At 36.6% G+C, this 18,503-nt stretch overlaps 1 protein-coding gene across 1 annotated transcript in view; it reads right to left on the bottom strand.

Annotated features, from left to right (window-relative positions):
• CFAP47 (cilia and flagella associated protein 47) overlaps positions 1-18,503 on the bottom strand; it is a 562,540-nt gene that overhangs the window by 440,245 nt on the left and 103,792 nt on the right. Inside the window, exons 18-19 of the mRNA XM_040468820.1 lie at positions 9,360-9,498; positions 440-534 (exon numbers count right to left, since the gene is read on the bottom strand). Coding sequence (XP_040324754.1) covers positions 440-534; positions 9,360-9,498 — 234 coding nt within the window. The remainder of the gene's footprint in view (positions 1-439; positions 535-9,359; positions 9,499-18,503) is intronic.

The following is an 18,503-nucleotide window of genomic DNA, read 5'->3' as shown; positions in this document are numbered from 1 at the left end:
GCCTGGGTGGTTCAGTCGGCTAAGTGTCCTCCTCTCGGTTTCAGCTCAGCTCATGGTTTCGTGAGTTCAAGCCCCTCATTGGGCTCTGTGCCAAGCATGGAGCCTGCCTGGGATTCTTTCTCCATCTCTCTCTACCCCTACCCTACTCACACTATCACTATGTCTCCCAAAATAAATAAATAAAACTTAAAAAAAGGAAAAGATTCTTTAAAAAATAAAATATTTTGAATAGTCCTATTAAATATATGCATATATAAAAATGGCTTTATATGTGTCTATATATCTTCATAATTACTTCTGAGAAATACAATATATAGATATGCAAGTTCTCTAAAAATGAAAGTATTCTTACAACAAATGCTTCAGAATAATCAACTCAATAAACTAAAAACCACAGTAAAAAGAAAAGTTGTAAACTGCATCATTTCTCTATACATACCTGAGTTTTTGTGACTTTGTTATTAGGATCCATAGTATACAATGGGATTTCAAATGTAAAATCAGTGCTGGATAATCTCAATGGTGCTTGCAATACTATGAGAAGAAAATAAATGTACTGATAAAATATTAAGAGATATTAGCTCATAGTTAATTATTACTATACTTCTCAACCTGAAATAAAAAATATTTTTTGTATTTTTATGTACCCAGAAAGAAAACAAAATCACACTTTAAAACATTTATAGAATATCATGTTTAATCACATCTATAAAATTCCAATTTTGTATTTTAATGATAATTACAAGTATAACAGAAAAACTATTCTTGAGACAAGAAGAGTATAAAATATACTAAATATTAAGCTGAGAATAATGTAAGCATAGTTAAAATAGTCACTATAATAGAGTTTGACCAATGCAAAAGTACAGAAGTGAAAAGAAACATGACTTGCAAATACACCTTTTTGGTCTTTTGACAGTGTCTTTTGAAGAGCAGAAATTTTTAATTTTAATGAAGTCCAGCTTATCAATTCTTCTTTCACAGATCTTGCCGCTGTTGTTGTATCTAAAATGTCACTGCCAAACTCAAGGTCATACAGATTTTTTCTTTTGCTTTCTACTAAAAGTTTTTACATTTTGTATTTTACATTTAGACCTGTGATCCACTTGAGTTAACTTTTGTGAAGGGTGTAAGGTCTGTATCTAGATTCATTTTTCTTTGTGATGTCCTGTTGTTCAGCACCATTTTTTGAAAAGAATATCTTTTCTGAGCTATATTGCCTCTACTATGTCAAACATCATTTGACTACATATGTGGGTCTATTTGTGGGCTCCCTTTCAAAAAAATTGTTTTAATGTTTATTTATTGGTGACACAATACGAGAGACAGAGTGCAAGTGGTGGAGGGCAGAGAGAGGGAGACACAGAAACTGAAACAGGCTCCAGGCTCCGAGATGTCAGTACAGAGCTCTATGAGGGGCTTGAACTCACAAACCATGAGATCATGACCTGAGCCAAAGTCAGCTGAACAACCGACTGAGTCACTCAGGCGCCCCATGGGCTCTCTTTTCTATTCCACTCATCTATTTGTCTGTATTGTTGCCAAAACCAAAGTCTCATGATTACTGTACCTTTGTAGAAAACCTCTAAGTTGGACAGTGTCAGTCCTCCAATTTTGTTCATCACCTTTAGTAGTGTGTTGGCTATTATAGGTCCTTTCCTTCTCCATATAAACTTTTAATCAATATGGCAATACCCACAAAGTAAGTTGCTGGGATTTTTATTAAGATTGCATTGAATCTCTGGATCAAATTGGGAAGAACTGCCATCTTAACAATATTGAGACTTCCTATGAATGAATGTGGAATATCACTCAATTTATTTAATTCTTCTTTGCTATCTTTCATCAGATAAATTTAACTTTCCTTATATAGATCTTATAAATATCTTGTTATATTCATACCTAAGTACTTCATTTTTGTTGGATGCTAATATAAATGGTATTTTGTATTTAATTTCAAATTCCATTTGCTCATTGCTTCTATAGAGGAAAGCAATTGACTTTTGTATATTAAACTTATATCCTGCAACTTTGCTATATTAGGTTATTAGTTTCAGAAGTGTCTTTCTTAATCGATTCTTTTAGATTTTCTACATAAACAATGATATCTTCAATAAACAAAGAATTTCGTTCTTCCTTTTCAACCTGTGTATCCTTTGATTCCTGTTCATGCTCTACTGCATTAGCTACGACTTCTAGTACAAAGTTTAAAGAGTGAAAAGGGTCATCCTCGCTTGGTTTCTAATCTTACTGAGAAAGCTTTGCATTTCTCATCATTAAAAATGATGATAGCTTTAGGGTGTTTATAGATATTTTTTATCAAGTTGAGAAAGTTATGCTCCAGTCCTCATTTACTAAGTTGTTTGCATGAAAGCGTATTAGATTTTATGAAATGCTTTTTCTTCACCTGCATCTATTGATATGATCATGTGATATTTTCTTCTTTAGTCTGTTGATATGATGGAATGCATTACTTGATTTTTAAATGTGACCCAACCTTGCATACATGAGATAAATCTCACTTGGTCATGGTGCATAATTCTTTTTATACACTGCTGGATTTGATTTGCAAATATTTTATTAAGGATTTTTATATCTATGCTAATGAGAGGTATTAGTCTGTTGTTTTCTACTGTTGCAATGTCTTTGCCTGGTTTGGTATTAGGGCAAAAATGACCTCCAAATGAGTTAAAAAAAAGTATTCTTTCTGTTTCTATCCTCTGAAGGAGATTGTACAGAATGAATTATAGAGAATCGGTATGATTTCTTCTCTAAATGTTTGATAGAGTCCACCAATGAACCCATCTGGGGCTGGTGCTTTCTGTTTTTGAAGCTTATTAATTATTGGTTCAATTTCTTTAATAGATTGAGACTTATCCAGATTGTCTATTTTTTCTTGTATGAGTTTGGGCAGATTGTGTCTCTTAAGGAATTACTCCATTTCATCTGGTTATCAAATTTACATGCATACTGTTGTTGATATATGATCCTTATTATCTTTTTACTTTGAAGAAGCATTTTCTAGAAAAAATGAACTGCTCAAGATTAAAGTCTTACAGACTAACATTTTGATCACCTTAAATATTCACTGGGATCCAGACTGTCAGGCAATGATAGAACAGTTGGTAATGAAGCCAGCACTGCAAGACTCGCCAATGACCATGAGAGAATAGGCAAAAATCAATAGACATTTGAGAAACTCCTCAATATGAAGGAGAAATAATTCAGCAAAAATTGAGACAATGTATAGTCAACAGAAGAAAATTTCAAAGAAATAATACAAGTAGAGATAAAAGGTGTTTTTATTTTTTCAAAAGTCCGTATGTAAAGAAATAATCAGAAAAAAAGTTAACCCTTGTTAGTTTAAAACTGCCAAAATAATTTCTTAAGACATAATAAAGTCAGAAAAATATCCTGGGAAGTACAACAAAAAGACAAGGAAAAGGATAATAGGAGAGAATATATAATTTAATTAAAATATATATAACATAATCCAAGAAGTACAAAATACAACAATAGAAGTCTGAATGAAAGAAATACAGAAAACAGTGGGAAGGAACTTTTCAAGGAAATAATTTATGAAAACTTTATAGAACTGGAAGACATGAATTTCCATATTGAAAAGGTCCACAAGAACTTAAGACAAAAGATTCACACTAAAGTCACCATTGTGAAATAATGGAGTACCAGGGATAAAAATCAGCTTCTAATAGCTTCTAACACGAAACGCTAGGTCCTATGTAATGGATGGGGAAGAAGAATGTCATCAGACTTCTAAACACAACAGTGGAAATTAGAAGGTAATGATAATATCTTCAAAATTTTGAGGGAAAATTATTTTCAATCTAGAATTTCATACTAAACCAAATTATCATTTAAATATGAGAGGCAAATAAAAGACATTTTCAGAGAAGGAAATTCTCAATTATCTCCCTTACACTCTTTAGAAGCTCCTGGAAGATGTAATCTACCTAAACAGCGAAGTAACCCAAGAAATAGGTAGGCAAGGGACTGAAAAACCGGGAGAGTCAAGACAGAAAAGAGAAAAGAAAATGCCCACATTACAGTGAAAGGAAGTCTTAGACAAGAGTTCTGTCACAGGAAAAGAAAGCACTCAGTGCATGTTGGAGCAGGAGGTTGTTGTGCTCCAGAAGGGCTGCTTTCAGGGAATGAGAAGTTATGACACATTATCTGACAGGGTAGACTACCATGTGGAACAGTGTCCATATAAGCATAATACAGAGCTTTGTGGCATGGAAGGATTTCGTCAAATATTTAAGGACAAATGAGGAATTAATAACTCCAGGGAAAAATAAAAAGTTGAAAGAATGTAAATAAAATACGCAGATACACTACTTGACTTAACAATGAACAATATATTGTCAAAACAATTAAATCTCTGATAAAAATTTTAATTGAAATTTAAACTATAATTATATTACAAAATTTTTAAGAAGAATTAGAGTTTCAAGTGAGTGAAAATGCTTGTCATTAAATAAGTGTTTTCATTAGATAATTAATGAAAAAAGTCACTGCGTCTTGGGTGCAGGATAAGCCTTGAGAAGGAGATGATGGATTACAATTCCGGGTTAGCACTATTTTAATTTTAAAAGGAATGCATGTAATTTGGGAATAAAGAGATAACAGCAAGCTTATGAGTCCCCTACTAAGGCATCATCCTTCTATTGAGGGGATATCTCAGAGAGTAATGGACTTGACCAAGTTTCCTTGCAAACATAAAAATGGAATTGACTAGGGGTGTTTTGGGTGGCTCAGTGGGTTCAGCACCTGACTCTTGATTTCGGCTCAGGTAGTAATCTCACAGTTCATGAGATCGAGACCCAAGTCAGACACTATGCTGAGAATGTGGAGCCTGCTTGGAATTCTCCCTCTCCCTTTGTCCCTTTCCTGGTCTCACATATGTATGCATGCGCTCTATCAAAATAAACAAACATTTTTAAAAATTGGAATTGACTAGTGGACTATTTCAAAGAAAACTTTTGACACGCATTACCTGTCCAAATGGCCAACCAAAAATATCTGGAATTTATGGATTTATGAGGCAAATGACAATTCCTCATATAGACATTTCCTATATGTATAACTATTAAGAGTATAGAAATGGGAAGCTCCAAACAAAAAACAGCTTCCTTTGAGACAAAGGTTTCTACAAATGACATTCAAAAGTCAGTTCAAAAGCAAAAAGCATGTTAAGGAGGGAGAAAAGGACAATTTGGAAACTGTGTCTAATAGATGCCAACTTCTACAAAAGAAATGTTACATCTCTGCCCGATTATATTTGTATCATTTGAATCGTTAGTAAACTTTGGTGTTGATAAGTTATATGATACAACCAAGTTTGCTTTGACATTCCAATCCTCTCTGGAAATACAGCAACATTTATTTTTATTTTTATTTTTTAACGTTTATTTATTTTTGAGACAGACAGAGACAGAGCATGAACAGGGGAGGGGCAGAGAGAGAGGGAGACACAGAATCGGAAGCAGGCTCCAGGCTCTGAGCCATCAGCCCAGAGCCCAACGCGGGGCTCGAACTCACAGACTGTGAGATCGTGACCTGAGCTGAAGTCGGATCCTTAACCGACTGAGCCACCCAGCCGCCCCAGCAACATTTTTTTTAAACAAATTAAATAAGTACTGGGGAGCCAGGGTGGCTCAGTCAGTTAAGCACTTGACTCTTGATTTCAGCTGAGGTCATGATCTCATGGTTTGTGACTTCAAGGCCCGCAATGGGCTCCACAATAACAGTGCAGAGTTTGCTTGGGATTCTCTCTCTCCCTCTCTCTCTTCCCCTCCCTGTTTCATGCTCTCTCTCTCAAAATAAATATATAAAGGTAATGGGGTGCCTGGGTGGCTCAGTCGGTTGAGCAGCCGACTTCGGCTCAGGTCATGATCTCACGGTCTGTGAGTTCGAGCCCCGCGTCATGCTCTGTGCTGACAGCTCAGAGCCTGGAGCCTGTTTCAGATTCTGTGTCTCCCTCTCTCTCTGACCCTCCCCCGTTCATGCTCTGTCTCTCTCTGTCTCAAAAATAAATAAACGTTAAAAAAAAATTAAAGTTAAAAATAAATTAAGTATAGAAATTGTTTTTGTTTTAGTTTTTTTAGAAAATGTTGAACAAATTTTAAACCATTAAAAATAGGAAAAAAACCAGTATTACACATATACCAATTCTGTAGCTAGGGAAAATGGTTTAATCTTTAAAAGAATGTTAGAAATCACAGAGGAAACAATAGCTAAATTTCAGTATAAAATTATTTTAAGAGATTTATTGAAAAACAAACAAAACTAAAGGCAAACAATGAATCTTAGAAAAAATTCACCGTAAAAATGAAAAAAAAGTAATATAAATAAGGAAATCAGTGACATCTATCAGACAGATACATAACCATACTGATAAAGGCAATGTTCATGAACAGGTAACTTATATATGAAATATAGAATTAATAGCAAAGACAGAAAATTGTAATCCTCATGAGTAATCAAAGAAATTGACATGAAAATTGAAACAATATACTTTTAATAACATAGAAAAATATCCAATTTCTTTAATTCAATGCTGGTTAGAGTTTACACTGAAGGAGGGTTGAAACAGCAAAACTCTTTACAAAAGCCCTTTTGCAAAATGATCTAGAGCTTTAACATGTATATACTTTAGAAGGAATGCAGCCAATGAAGAGAATATCACTGAAAAAAAATCTAAACAGGGAAAAAGTATTATACATAAAAATGTTCACTACTACAATATTTATATGAATACGAAAATTTAAAAAAAAACAACCTAAATGCTTAGAATTATGCTTATATAACCTATAAGAGATACTTACAGGATGAAATATTCTATAATAGCTATCAGTGTTAATTTATACAATTAATAAGAGTGTAAAACATCTAAGTAAAAGTTTCTTTTTTTAATTTTTTTAATGTCTATTTTGAGAGTGAGAGAGATAGAGCACAAGCAGGGGAAGGGCAGAGACAGAGGGAGACACAGAATCTGAAGCAGGCTCCAGGCTCTGAGTGGTCAGCAGAGGGCCCGACACAGGGCTCGAATCGAACTCACGGAATGCGAGATTATGACCTGAGCTGAAGTCGGACACTCAACTAACTGAGTCACTCAGGCGCCCCTTTAAATTGTTTTTTTTTTTTTTTAACATTTATTCATTTTTGAGAGAGAGAGAAAAACACAGCCTGAGCAGGGAAGAGGCAAAGAGAGAGGGAGACACAGAATCTGAAATCTCCAGGCTCCAAGCTGTCAGCACAGAGCTCGAGGCGGGGCTCGAACTCACACACCACGAGATCATGACCTGAGCTGAAGTAGGACACTCAACCGAATGAGCCACCCAGGCTCCCCTAAATAAAAATTTCTATTAAGAATGAAGAGATTTCAACTGAACACAGGCAGGAAGATCACAACTATGTTAAAAAATAAAATAATAAAGGCATACAACAAAAGAAGAGTAAAATACCAACATATTAATAATACTATCCTCTAAATATTCACATACTAGATGACATTTCTGTGTTTCTAACACTTTCCAATTTTCCATAATGATGGTACATTAATTTTTATTTGTCAAGTAGGTAAATTTTATCTTTCATGAAAATAATTTACCTAATTAGGAGAACAAAATTAGACAAAGATTTTTTCCCAAAAAAGATATCTTAAAACAAGGGAGAAAACTCCACAGAGGCTCCCTACCAGCTGCAGACTTTCTAATTCTGTATTTTATTTTATTTTTTTTTTAATTTTTTTTTAACATTTATTTATTTTTGAGACAGAGAGAGACAGAGCATGAACGGGGCGGTGGGGGGGGGGGGGGGTCAGAGAGAGAGAGGGAGACACATAATCTGAAACAGGCTCCAGGCTCTGAGCTGTCAGCACAGAGCCCGATGCGGGGCCTGAACTCACGAACCGCGAGATCATGACCTGAGCCGAAGTCGGATGCTTAACCAACTGAGCCACCCAGGTGCCCCCTAATTCTGTATTTTAAAAAGGAATGAAATAAATATCTGCATTGTATATGCTACTTTAATGAGGCTTCTCTCAGTAGATGCCAAGTGTAATTATCAACTGAGCACTATTTTATTACTATTGACAACTTAATGTCAGAATTAAAAAACAAAATATTGCATAATATAGCATAGACTAAACTTTTCATGAAAAATACTTAAACACATGTAATAAAATGCAAAACCACCAAAGCTTGCCAAAAGTAGGGTTTACAGAGTGCACTGGTTTTATATTTGAATATTTGGAGAAAATAAGTAAATAATACAAAAAAAATTTAATATACTTACATTTATTTATTTATTTATTTATTTACTTACTTACTTACTTACTTTTTTACTTCTCCTTTTATACATAGGCTTAGTCCTTTAGTAACCTATTCCTTTGGGGGGTGGGGATTTCTTAAATAAAATTTCTATCAGTGCATTATATATGTAGTATATTTTAATAATTTATATTTTAATTTAATCATTTAAAAAGTACCCACACAACAAGTAACTAAACTCATTTTTGTTTTTAATTATAACCTATATTTTTAAGCAACAGTCACTAATCTGAGATTATTATGCTACTGTCACCAGCTAGACCTGACATTTACTACCCACCTGCTTGAACTCACTAATTTTTGCCTTACATTTTTTCCTTAAGATCTTTCTGCCTTACCTGTTAACTCAGGCAAATGAATCTGGAAACCACCCTGCAGGTTGCCCTGACCAGACCTCCTACCAGCCCAAGACCACACAGACCTTTCGAGCAAAACCTACAATTCATGCCTAGGCAAAACATCAAGTGACCTCTGGAGTGACCTACCATTACCTTTATCTCATCATCATACTAAAATCTCCACCCAAGAAAGAACCTCGGGCTCATTTGCACAACATACAATGTATACATAGGCATGTTTCCTTAAAGCACATGGATAGCCTTATGCCCGCCTCTACATAAAATGAGAAGACTTACCTATCTAAATATTCATCCTAACCCTAAACCAAAGGTATCCCTTCACCTTCTCTCAGGGAGTCACAGGTTTGGAAACCATGCCCCTGGATCTCCTTATTTGATGCAAATCAAGTTTTCTTTGCACGAAACTCACCTGATACAGTTTCTGTGACTCAGCTAGAAGCGAACTCACATAGGTTTTGTTATACTGTTTTTCAAAATTCAATCTCACAGACTCACAATTTAAGTCACACACACAGGAATCATATGATAATTGTACTTTCTAATATTTCTTTTTTTAAAAAGTAAATATCATAATCTGATTTTTAAAAACTTTTAGCTGCTCAAGTGTCAATATTTGGTATATGCATACCAACTGTTTCACAGTACATACCAGTAGCTTGAACACAGCATGTTCGAATAAGTGGTGAATTCGGAATCATAGGAGATTTTGACAAACAACATTTAGTATAAAGTTCTGAAGCCTCAAAGAAATTAATTTGAACTTGAATGCAAAAGTCATACGTTGCCACCTGACAGACAAAAAAAAAATACATTACACCTGTGATTATTTGTGCTATAAGAAATCTGTGGTACTATTTTTATTGTATATATTTAAAGTGTACAACTCAATGATTTGATAGACATATAATGAAATAACACCACAATCAAGCTAATTAAAACATAGCCATCACCTCATATACTTTACCTTTCTCACCTCCCCTCCTCATTGTGAGAACATTTAGGATCTACCCTCTTAGTAAATTTAATTATGAAGTACAATATTGTTACCAGAGCTACCATATTACTCAGCAATCCCACTTCTGGGTATTTATCCAAAAGAACTGAAATCAGGATCTCAAAGAGATACCTGCACTCCTAGGTTCATTGCAGCATTATTCACAGCAGTCAAGACATGGAAATAACCTAAATGACCATCAAAGGATGAATGAATAAAGAAAATGTGGTGTATACATACAATGGAATGTTTTTCAGCTTTGAAAATAGAAGGAAATCCTGCCATTCGCAACAATATGGATGAACCTGAAGGACATTATGCTAAGTGATATAAACTAGACACAGAAAGACAATATATGATTTCACTTATATGTGGAATCAAAAACAGTCAAAGTCATAGAAACAGAAAATAGAATGCTGTACATAGGGGCTATTGAGAGGGAGAGAGATATGGGGACGTGTTGGTCAAGAGGAACCAAGTTTCAGTTCTGCAAGATGAGTAAGTTCTGGAGCTATAATGAGATACTATGGATTTAGCAAAACAGCAGTTAAAAAAAAGACTCCTTTTTTTTAGGTTTTTAAACATTTTTATTTTTTGTTGTTTCAAGTTTTTATTTAAATTCTAGTTAGATAACATATAGTGTAACATTGGTTTCAGGAGTAGAATTTAGTGATTCATCACTTAAATATAACACCCAGTGTTCATCATAACAAGGTCCCTCCTTAATACCCATCACCCATTTAGCTCATCCCCCCACCCACCTCCCCTCCAGCAACCCTCAGTTTGTTCTCTACAGTTAAGAGTCTCTTATGGTTTGCCTCCCTCTCTTGTTTTTATTTCCTTCCCCTATGTTCATCTGTTTTGTTTCTTAAATTCCACATGTAAGTGAAATCATATGGCATTTGTCTTTCCTGGCTGATTTATTTCACTTAGCATAATACGTTTTACCTCCAACCATGTCATTGCAAATGAAAGGTTTCATTCTTTGATGACTGAGTAATATTCCATTGTGTATACACACACAATCCATTCATCAGTTCTTCTTTATCCATTCATCAGTTAATGAACATGGGCTCTCTCTCTAGTTTGATTATTGTTGATAATGCTGCTATAAACAATGGAGTGCAAGCATCCTTCTGAATCTGTATTTTTGTATGCTTTGGGTAAACAACTAAGAGTGCAATTGCTGAATTGTAGAGTAGTTCTACTTTTAGTTTTTGCAGAACCTCCATACTGTTCTCCAGAGTGGCTGTACCAGTTTGCATTTCTACTAACAGTGCACGAGTGTTTCTCTTTCTCCACATCCTCGCAAACACCTGCTGTTTCTTGTGTTATTAATTTTAGCCTTTCTGACAGATGTAAGGTAGTGTTTCATCATGATTTTGATTTGTATTTCCCTGATGATGAGTGATGTTGAACATAAAAAAAGAGTTTCATAGAGAAATTTATCTTGTGATGTTGAAACTGCATTTTTTTCAAAGTAAGACTTGGTTTATTTTTCATAAGCCCAAAAATAATTCTTGAAAATAAAAAATAAATTTTAAAAATAATTCCTATTAATTCAAAATAGACCAAAGACTTAAATATAAAACCTAAAACTATAAATCACATAGAAGAAAAACCTTTGTAATCCTTGGTTAGGCAAAGATATCTTAAATGTAATACCAAAAAAGATAATCTACAAAAAAATACAATTAAATGTCCTAAAATAAAACTAAAACAAGTGTTCTGTTAAAGATAATGCTTAAAAAAATAAAATTAGAAGCCAAAAACACATTTTGGACAAAAAAAAAATCCAATTTGTATTCAAAATATATAAAAGAACACATAAAAATCAATAAACATCAAACTTCCTAATAAAACTAAGTAAATGATGTGAAAAGACAACTGAGAAAATAAAATACACATATGACATATTGTCACAAGAAAAGACATTTAACATCATCACACATTAGGGAAATGCAAATTGATTCAGAGGACAGAACACCCATCACACCTATCATAATGGCTTAAACAAAATGACATTACCAAGTGGTGATGAAGATGTGACCACCTAAAATATTACACATTGTTGATAGGAATGCACAATTTCATAGTCATTTTGTAAAACAGTTTTCCATTTTCTTAGAAAATTAAAGTTTTTTTTTTTTCAACGTTTATTTATTTTTTTGGGACTGAGAGAGACAGAGCATGAACTGGACAGGGGCAGAGAGAGAGGGAGACTCAGAATCGGAAACAGGCTCCAGGCTCTGAGCCATCAGCCCAGAGCCTGACGCGGGGCTCGAACTCACGGACCGCGAGATCGTGACCTGGCTGAAGTCGGACGCTTAACCGACTGCGCCACCCAGGCGCCCCTTCTTAGAAAATTAATATGCGCTTAATATAAGGCCCAAAATTCCTCATCCTAAGTGTTTACCAAAGAGAAATGAACACCTGAATGTAAATTTTATAGTGGCTTTACTATTACTAAAACCTGAAAACAAACAAAATTCCCTCCAGATCACAAATAGACAATAAAACTTTGGTAAATCCACACAAAAGAATACTTTTCAACAATAAAATGTAACGTATTAGTGTTACACATAATAATATGGATGAATATGATATGTATTATTCTAAGTAAGAGAAGCCAGACTGAAAAGGCAATATACCCTATGACTTCATTTAATATGATATATAAGTGAAAAAGGCAAAATTATACAAACAAAATGAGACCATTTTTTGTCATGAAGTGGAGTTAGGGGAAAGGTTGACTGCAAATAAGTAAAAGAAAAATTTACAGGAGGTTATACAAATGTTCTCTATATTGATTTCTGTATTTGCAATTCTACTGTACAATTTGTCAATGTTCATATAACAGAAAGAGACTTTTAGTGCATCATAATTTTTAAAACAAATGAAATGAAAAGAAGCTAAGGCTAATTCCTTAGATCGGGTTTTAATACATCTGGCTTCAAAATCTAAAACGGACTAATAATATAGACAGCTAATGAGTCATAGAAGAAGAATGAACACTTAGAGATTCAGAACATCTTGGCAATTATACAGAGCGAGTCTCCCATTTTAAAATGAAGACTCTGTGGTCCAGCCTTGACAGAAATATAACTTTGCATCAAAGAGAAAAAAAAAGTTCATCTTGATGTTTAGGGTTCACATCAGGAAAGGAGAGGATCATATCTGCCAAAAAATGGAAAGCAAACTCCAAATGCCCATCCCTCCACAGAAACATTGAAAAACAAGCAAAGGTTTACAGGACAAACTTTGTTAGAACTCTGGAAAATAGTCAAAGGGTATAACATGCTGATAGGTTTAGTTTGCTAGTATTCTCTTAAGGATTGTATTCAGCATGTTACAAGCATTACATACCATGACAAAGTGGGGTTTACCCCAAGAGTGCAAAGGTAGTTCAACATACAAAACGCCACCAGTATGTGTGTTGTGTGCGGAATGCACAAGCTGACAGTCATTCCCTGCCTTCTGTAACTGCCAATTGCATGTACGTGGGAAGTTATGCTGGACTTGCCCTCTCATACCTCACATCTTCACGGACAATTTACATAAAATGAGTTTATATCCAAGATAGCACTGTAATTATTCTGAATACAAAATTCAGAGGTTCGATGATTTCTCCATCCACATTGTCTTAATCTCTCAACAAAACTGTTAAGAATTCAAGATTTATCTACCTTACACAGAAACTCAGTGACACAGAGAGAGAAAAGAAACTGAGGGCTATCATTACGAAACCACTGAGGTATCTAATGAAGAGGGACTGTGACGTGTGCCACTGAAGCACTTTCATGGATGTCGTTGTTCAAACAGAGGAGTAACTCAAATTAAAAAATGATATTCTGAAGAAGATTTCAGTCCCCCAACCAGTGTTGGTAGAAAACAATGCTTATGAATAGAAAATGGGCAGGTGTCAGTCAAATGTCCCCTTTTATTTTTAATATGAAATTTATTGTCACATTGGTTGCCATACAACACCCAGTGCTCATCCCAACAGGTGCCCTCCTCAATGCCCAACACCCACCCTCACCTCCCTCCCACCGCCCAACAACCCTCAGATTGTTCTCAGTTATTAAGAGTCTTTTATGGTTTAGCTCCCTCCCTAACTTTTTTTTTCCTTCCCCTCCCCCACGATCTTCTGATAAGAATCTCAGGATACACATAAGAGTGAAAGCATATGGTATCTGTCTTTCTCTGTATGACTTATTTCACTTAGCATAACATGTTCCAGTTCCAACCACGTTGCTACCAAAGGCCATGTTTCATTCTTTCTAACTGCCACGTAATATTCCATTGTATATATAAACCACATCTTCTTTATCCGTTCGTCAGTTGATGGACATTTAGGCTCTTTCCATAATTAGACTATTGTTGAAAGTGCCGCTATAAACTTTGGGAAATATGTGCCCCTATGCATCAGCACTCCTGTATCCCTTGGGTAAATTCCTAGCAGTACTACTGCTGGGTCATAGGGTAGATCTGTTTTTAATTTTTTGAGGAAGCTCCACACTATTTTCCAGAGTGGCTCCACCAGTTTGCATTCCCACCAACAGTGCAAGAGGGTTCCGGTTTCTCCACATCCTCTCCAGTATCTATAGTCTCCTGATTTGTTCATTTTAGCCACTCTGACTGGCGGGAGGTGGTACCTGAGTGTGGTTTTGATTTGTATTTCCCTGATGAGGAGCAACGTTGAGCATCTTTTCATGTGCCTGTTGGCCATATGAATGTCTTCTTTAGAGAAGTGTCTATTCATGTTTTATGCCCATTTCTTCACTGGATTATTTGTTTTTCGGGTGTGGAGTTTCATGAGTTCTTTATACATTTTGGATACAAGCCCCTTGTCTGATATGTTATTTGCAAATATCTTTTCCCATTCCGTTGCTTGCCTTTTAGTTTTGCTGATTGTTTCCGTTGCAGTGCAGAAGCTTTTTATCTTCATGAGGTCCCAATAGTTCATTTTTGCTTTTAATTCCCTTGCCTTTGGAGATGTGTCAAATAAGAAATTGCTGCGGCTGAGGTCAGAGAGGTCTTTTCCTGCTTTCTCCTCTAGGGTTTGATGGTTTCCGGTCTCACATTCAGGTCCTTTATCCACTTTGACTTTATTGTTGTGAATGGTATAAGAAAGTGGTCTAGTTTCATCCTTCTGCATGTTGCTGTCCAGTTCTCCCAGCACCATTTGTTAAAGAGACTGTCTTTTTTCCATTGGATATTCTTTCCTGCTTTGTCAAAGATGAGTTGGCCATACTTCTATGGGTCCAATTCTGGAGTCTCTATTTTATTCCATTGGTCTATGTGACTGTTTTTGTGCCAATACCATGCTGTCTGGATGATTACAGCTTTCTAGTAGAGGCTAACGTCTGGGATTGTGATGCCTCCTATTTTAGTCTTCTTCTTCAAAATTACTTTGGCTATTCGGAGTCTTTTGTGATTCCATACAAACTTTAGGATTCCTTATTCTACCTTCGAGAAGAATGCTGGTGCAATTTTGATTGGGATTGCATTGAATGTGTAGATAGCTTTCGGTAGTATTGCCATTTTAACAATATTTATTCTCCCAATCTATGAGCACGGAATGTTTTTCCATTTCTTTATATTCTCTTCAATTTCCTTCATAAGCTTTCTATAGTTTTCAGCACACAGACCTTTTACATCTTTGGTTAGGTTTATTCCTAGGCATGTTATGCTTCTTGGTGCAATTGTGAAGGCGATCAGTTTCTTTATTTGTCTTTCTGTTGCTTCATTAATAGTGTATAAAAATGCAACTGATTTCTGAACATTGATTTTGTATCCTGCGACTTTGCTGAATTCATGTATCAGTTCTAGTAGACTTTTAATGGAGTCTATTGGGTTTTCCATGTATAATATCCTGTCAGATGCAAAAAGTGAAAGCTTGACTTCATCTTGGGCAATTTTGATGCCTTTGATTTCCTTTTGTTGTCTGATTGCTGATGCTAGAACTTCCAACACTATGTTAAACAACAGCGGTGAGAGTGGATATCCCTGTCATGTTCCTGATCTCAGGGGGAAAGCTCTCAGTTTTTTCCCATCGAGGATGATGTTAGCTGTGGGCTTTTCATAAATGGCTTTGATGATGTTTAAGTATGTTCCTTCTATCCCAACTTTCTTGAGGTTTTTATTAAGAAAGGATGCTGAATTTTGTCAAAGGCCTTTTCTGCATCGATTGACAGGATCATATGGTTCTTATCTTTTCTTTTATTCATGTGATGTATCACGTTGATTGATTTGCGAATGTTGAACCAGCCCTGCATCCCAGGAATGAATCCCACTTGATCATGGTGAATAATTCTTTTTATATGCTGTTGAATTCGATTTGCTACTATCTTATTGAGAATTTTTGCATCCATATCCATCAGGGATATTGGCCTGTAGTTCTCTTTGTTTGCTGGGTCTCTGTCTCGTTTAGGAATCAAGGTAATACTGGCTTCATAGAATGAGTCTGGGAGTTTTCCTTTCCTTTCTATGTTTTGGAATAGCTTGAGAAGGATACGTATTATCTCTGCTTTAAACGTCTGGTAGAACTCCCCTGGGAAGCCATCTGGTCCTGGACTCTTATTTGTGGGCAGACTTTTGATGACTGATTCAATTTCTTCGCTGGTTATGGGTCTGTTGAAGCTTTCTATTTCCTCCCGATTGAGTTTTGGAAGTGTGTGGGTGTTTAGGAATTTGTCCATTTCTTCCAGGTTGTCCAGTTTGTTGGCATATAATTTTTCATAGTATTCCCTGATAATTGATAATTGTTTGTATCTCTGAGGGATTGGTTGTAATAATTCCATTTTCATTCATGATTTTATCTGTTTGGGTTATCCCCCTTTTCTTTTTGAGAAGCCTGGCTACAGGTTTATCAATTTTGATTATTTTTTCAAAAAAACAACTCTTGGTTTCACTGATCTGCTCTACTGTTTTTTTTTAGATTCTATATTGTTTATTTCTGCTCTGATCTTTATTATTTCTCTTCTTCTGCTGGGTTTAGGGTGTCTTTCCTGTTCTGCTTCTATTTCCTTTAGGTGTGCTGTTAGATTTTGCATTTGGGATTTTTCTTGTTTCTTGAGATAGGCCTGGATTGCAATGTATTTTCCTCTCAGGACTGCCTTAGCTGCATCCCAAAGCATTTGGATGGTTGTATTTTCATTTTCATTTGTTTCCATATATTTTTAAATTTCTTCTTTAATTGCCTGGTTGACCCATTCATTCTTTAGTAGGGTGTTCTTTAACCTCCATGCTTTTGGAGGTTTTCCAGACTTTTTCCTGTGGTTGATTTCAAGTTTCATAGCATTGTGGTCTGAAAGGCTGCAGGGTATGATATCAATTCTTTTATACTTATGAAGGGCTATTTTGTGACCCAGTATGTGATCTATCTTGGAGGAGGTTCCATGTGCACTCGAGAAGAAAGTATATTCTGTTGCTTTGGGATGCAGAGTTCTAAATATATCTGTCAAGTCCATCTGATCCGATGTATCATTCAGGGCCCTTGTTTCTTTATTGATCCTATGTCTAGATGATCTATCTGCTGCTGTAAGTGGAGTATTAAAGTCCCCTGCAATTGCCACATTCTTATCAATAAGGTTGCTTATGTTTGTGGTTGTTTTATATATTTGGGGACTCCCATATTCGGCGCATAGACATTTATGATTGTTAGCTCTTCCTGATGGATAGACCCTGTAACAGTTATATAATGCCCTTCTTCATCTCTTGTTACAGCCTTTAATTGAAGTTTAGTTTGTCTGATAGAAGTATGGCTACTCCAGCTTTCTTTTTTTTTTTTTTTTTTTTTTAATTTTTTTTTTTTCAACGTTTATTTATTTTTGGGACAGAGAGAGACAGAGCATGAACGGGGGAGGGGCAGAGAGAGAGGGAAACACAGAATCGGAAACAGGCTCCAGGCTCTGAGCCATCAGCCCAGAGCCTGACGCGGGGCTCGAACTCACGGACCGCGAGATCGTGACCTGGCTGAAGTCGGACGCTTAACCGACTGCGCCACCCAGGCGCCCCAACTCCAGTTTCTTTTGGTGGCTCTGGAAGCCTGTCACTGCGGGGCACCCATCTCCCGCCTGAAGAGACTTACTTGTGGACAGGTGTTCAACGCCCTCGTAGCTTCCTGGGGCTCACACGTGCCTACCCTTCCGCCTCCATCCTGCCCCATCACCTGGCCCAGGATCTGGCCCACCATATGTAAGTGCTCAGCCAAGATGCAATGTGTATTCAAATAGGCACACGCCCTTAAACCGGGAGGAGCACCCCAAGGAAACAGAGTGTCTAGCCGGCCAGGTCCCCACCGACAGGGCCCACCGGTTCAGTGCACCACCTGGTACGCATGCGGGCTCAGGAAACAGATCTGAGTAGAAGAAACACAGGTGGAGAGTGGTTCCAAGAAGGAATGCCGAATTTCGATGGAAAGTCTGGAAACATTGCTGGAAGAGACCGCGGCATCTCAATGGGGGCCCCGCGCGGGGAAGCGGAGAGTGAGGTCGGTGCGGCTGTTTGCTGAGGTCAGAACCAGGCAGGCGCAGTTCTGGGCCCCGACCCACAACTCTGCAGCGCACCGCTCAGGGGTCCTGCCCTACGTTAAAAGGGGTCATCTGTGTGCGGTAGAGGGCGGGAGCGAGGAGAGGCTGCTTCAGCGGCGCTGTGGGTCCCGAGGTCTCACCCGGCGTGGGGAAGGCTCTTTATTCGCTAGAGTGAAACTGGCCGGCCTCTGATCTGCAGGGAACAGGACCCTCGCCGCATCACTGACTGGGAGCGGTGGCGGAGCTGAGGTCGTGAAGGACAGGG

This window comes from Herpailurus yagouaroundi, unplaced genomic scaffold (genome assembly GCF_014898765.1).
Source record: "Herpailurus yagouaroundi ecotype Mexico unplaced genomic scaffold, PumYag 67793, whole genome shotgun sequence".
Taxonomy (NCBI): Eukaryota; Metazoa; Chordata; class Mammalia; order Carnivora; family Felidae; genus Herpailurus; species Herpailurus yagouaroundi.
This window is presented reverse-complemented; position numbering and strand designations above follow the sequence as displayed.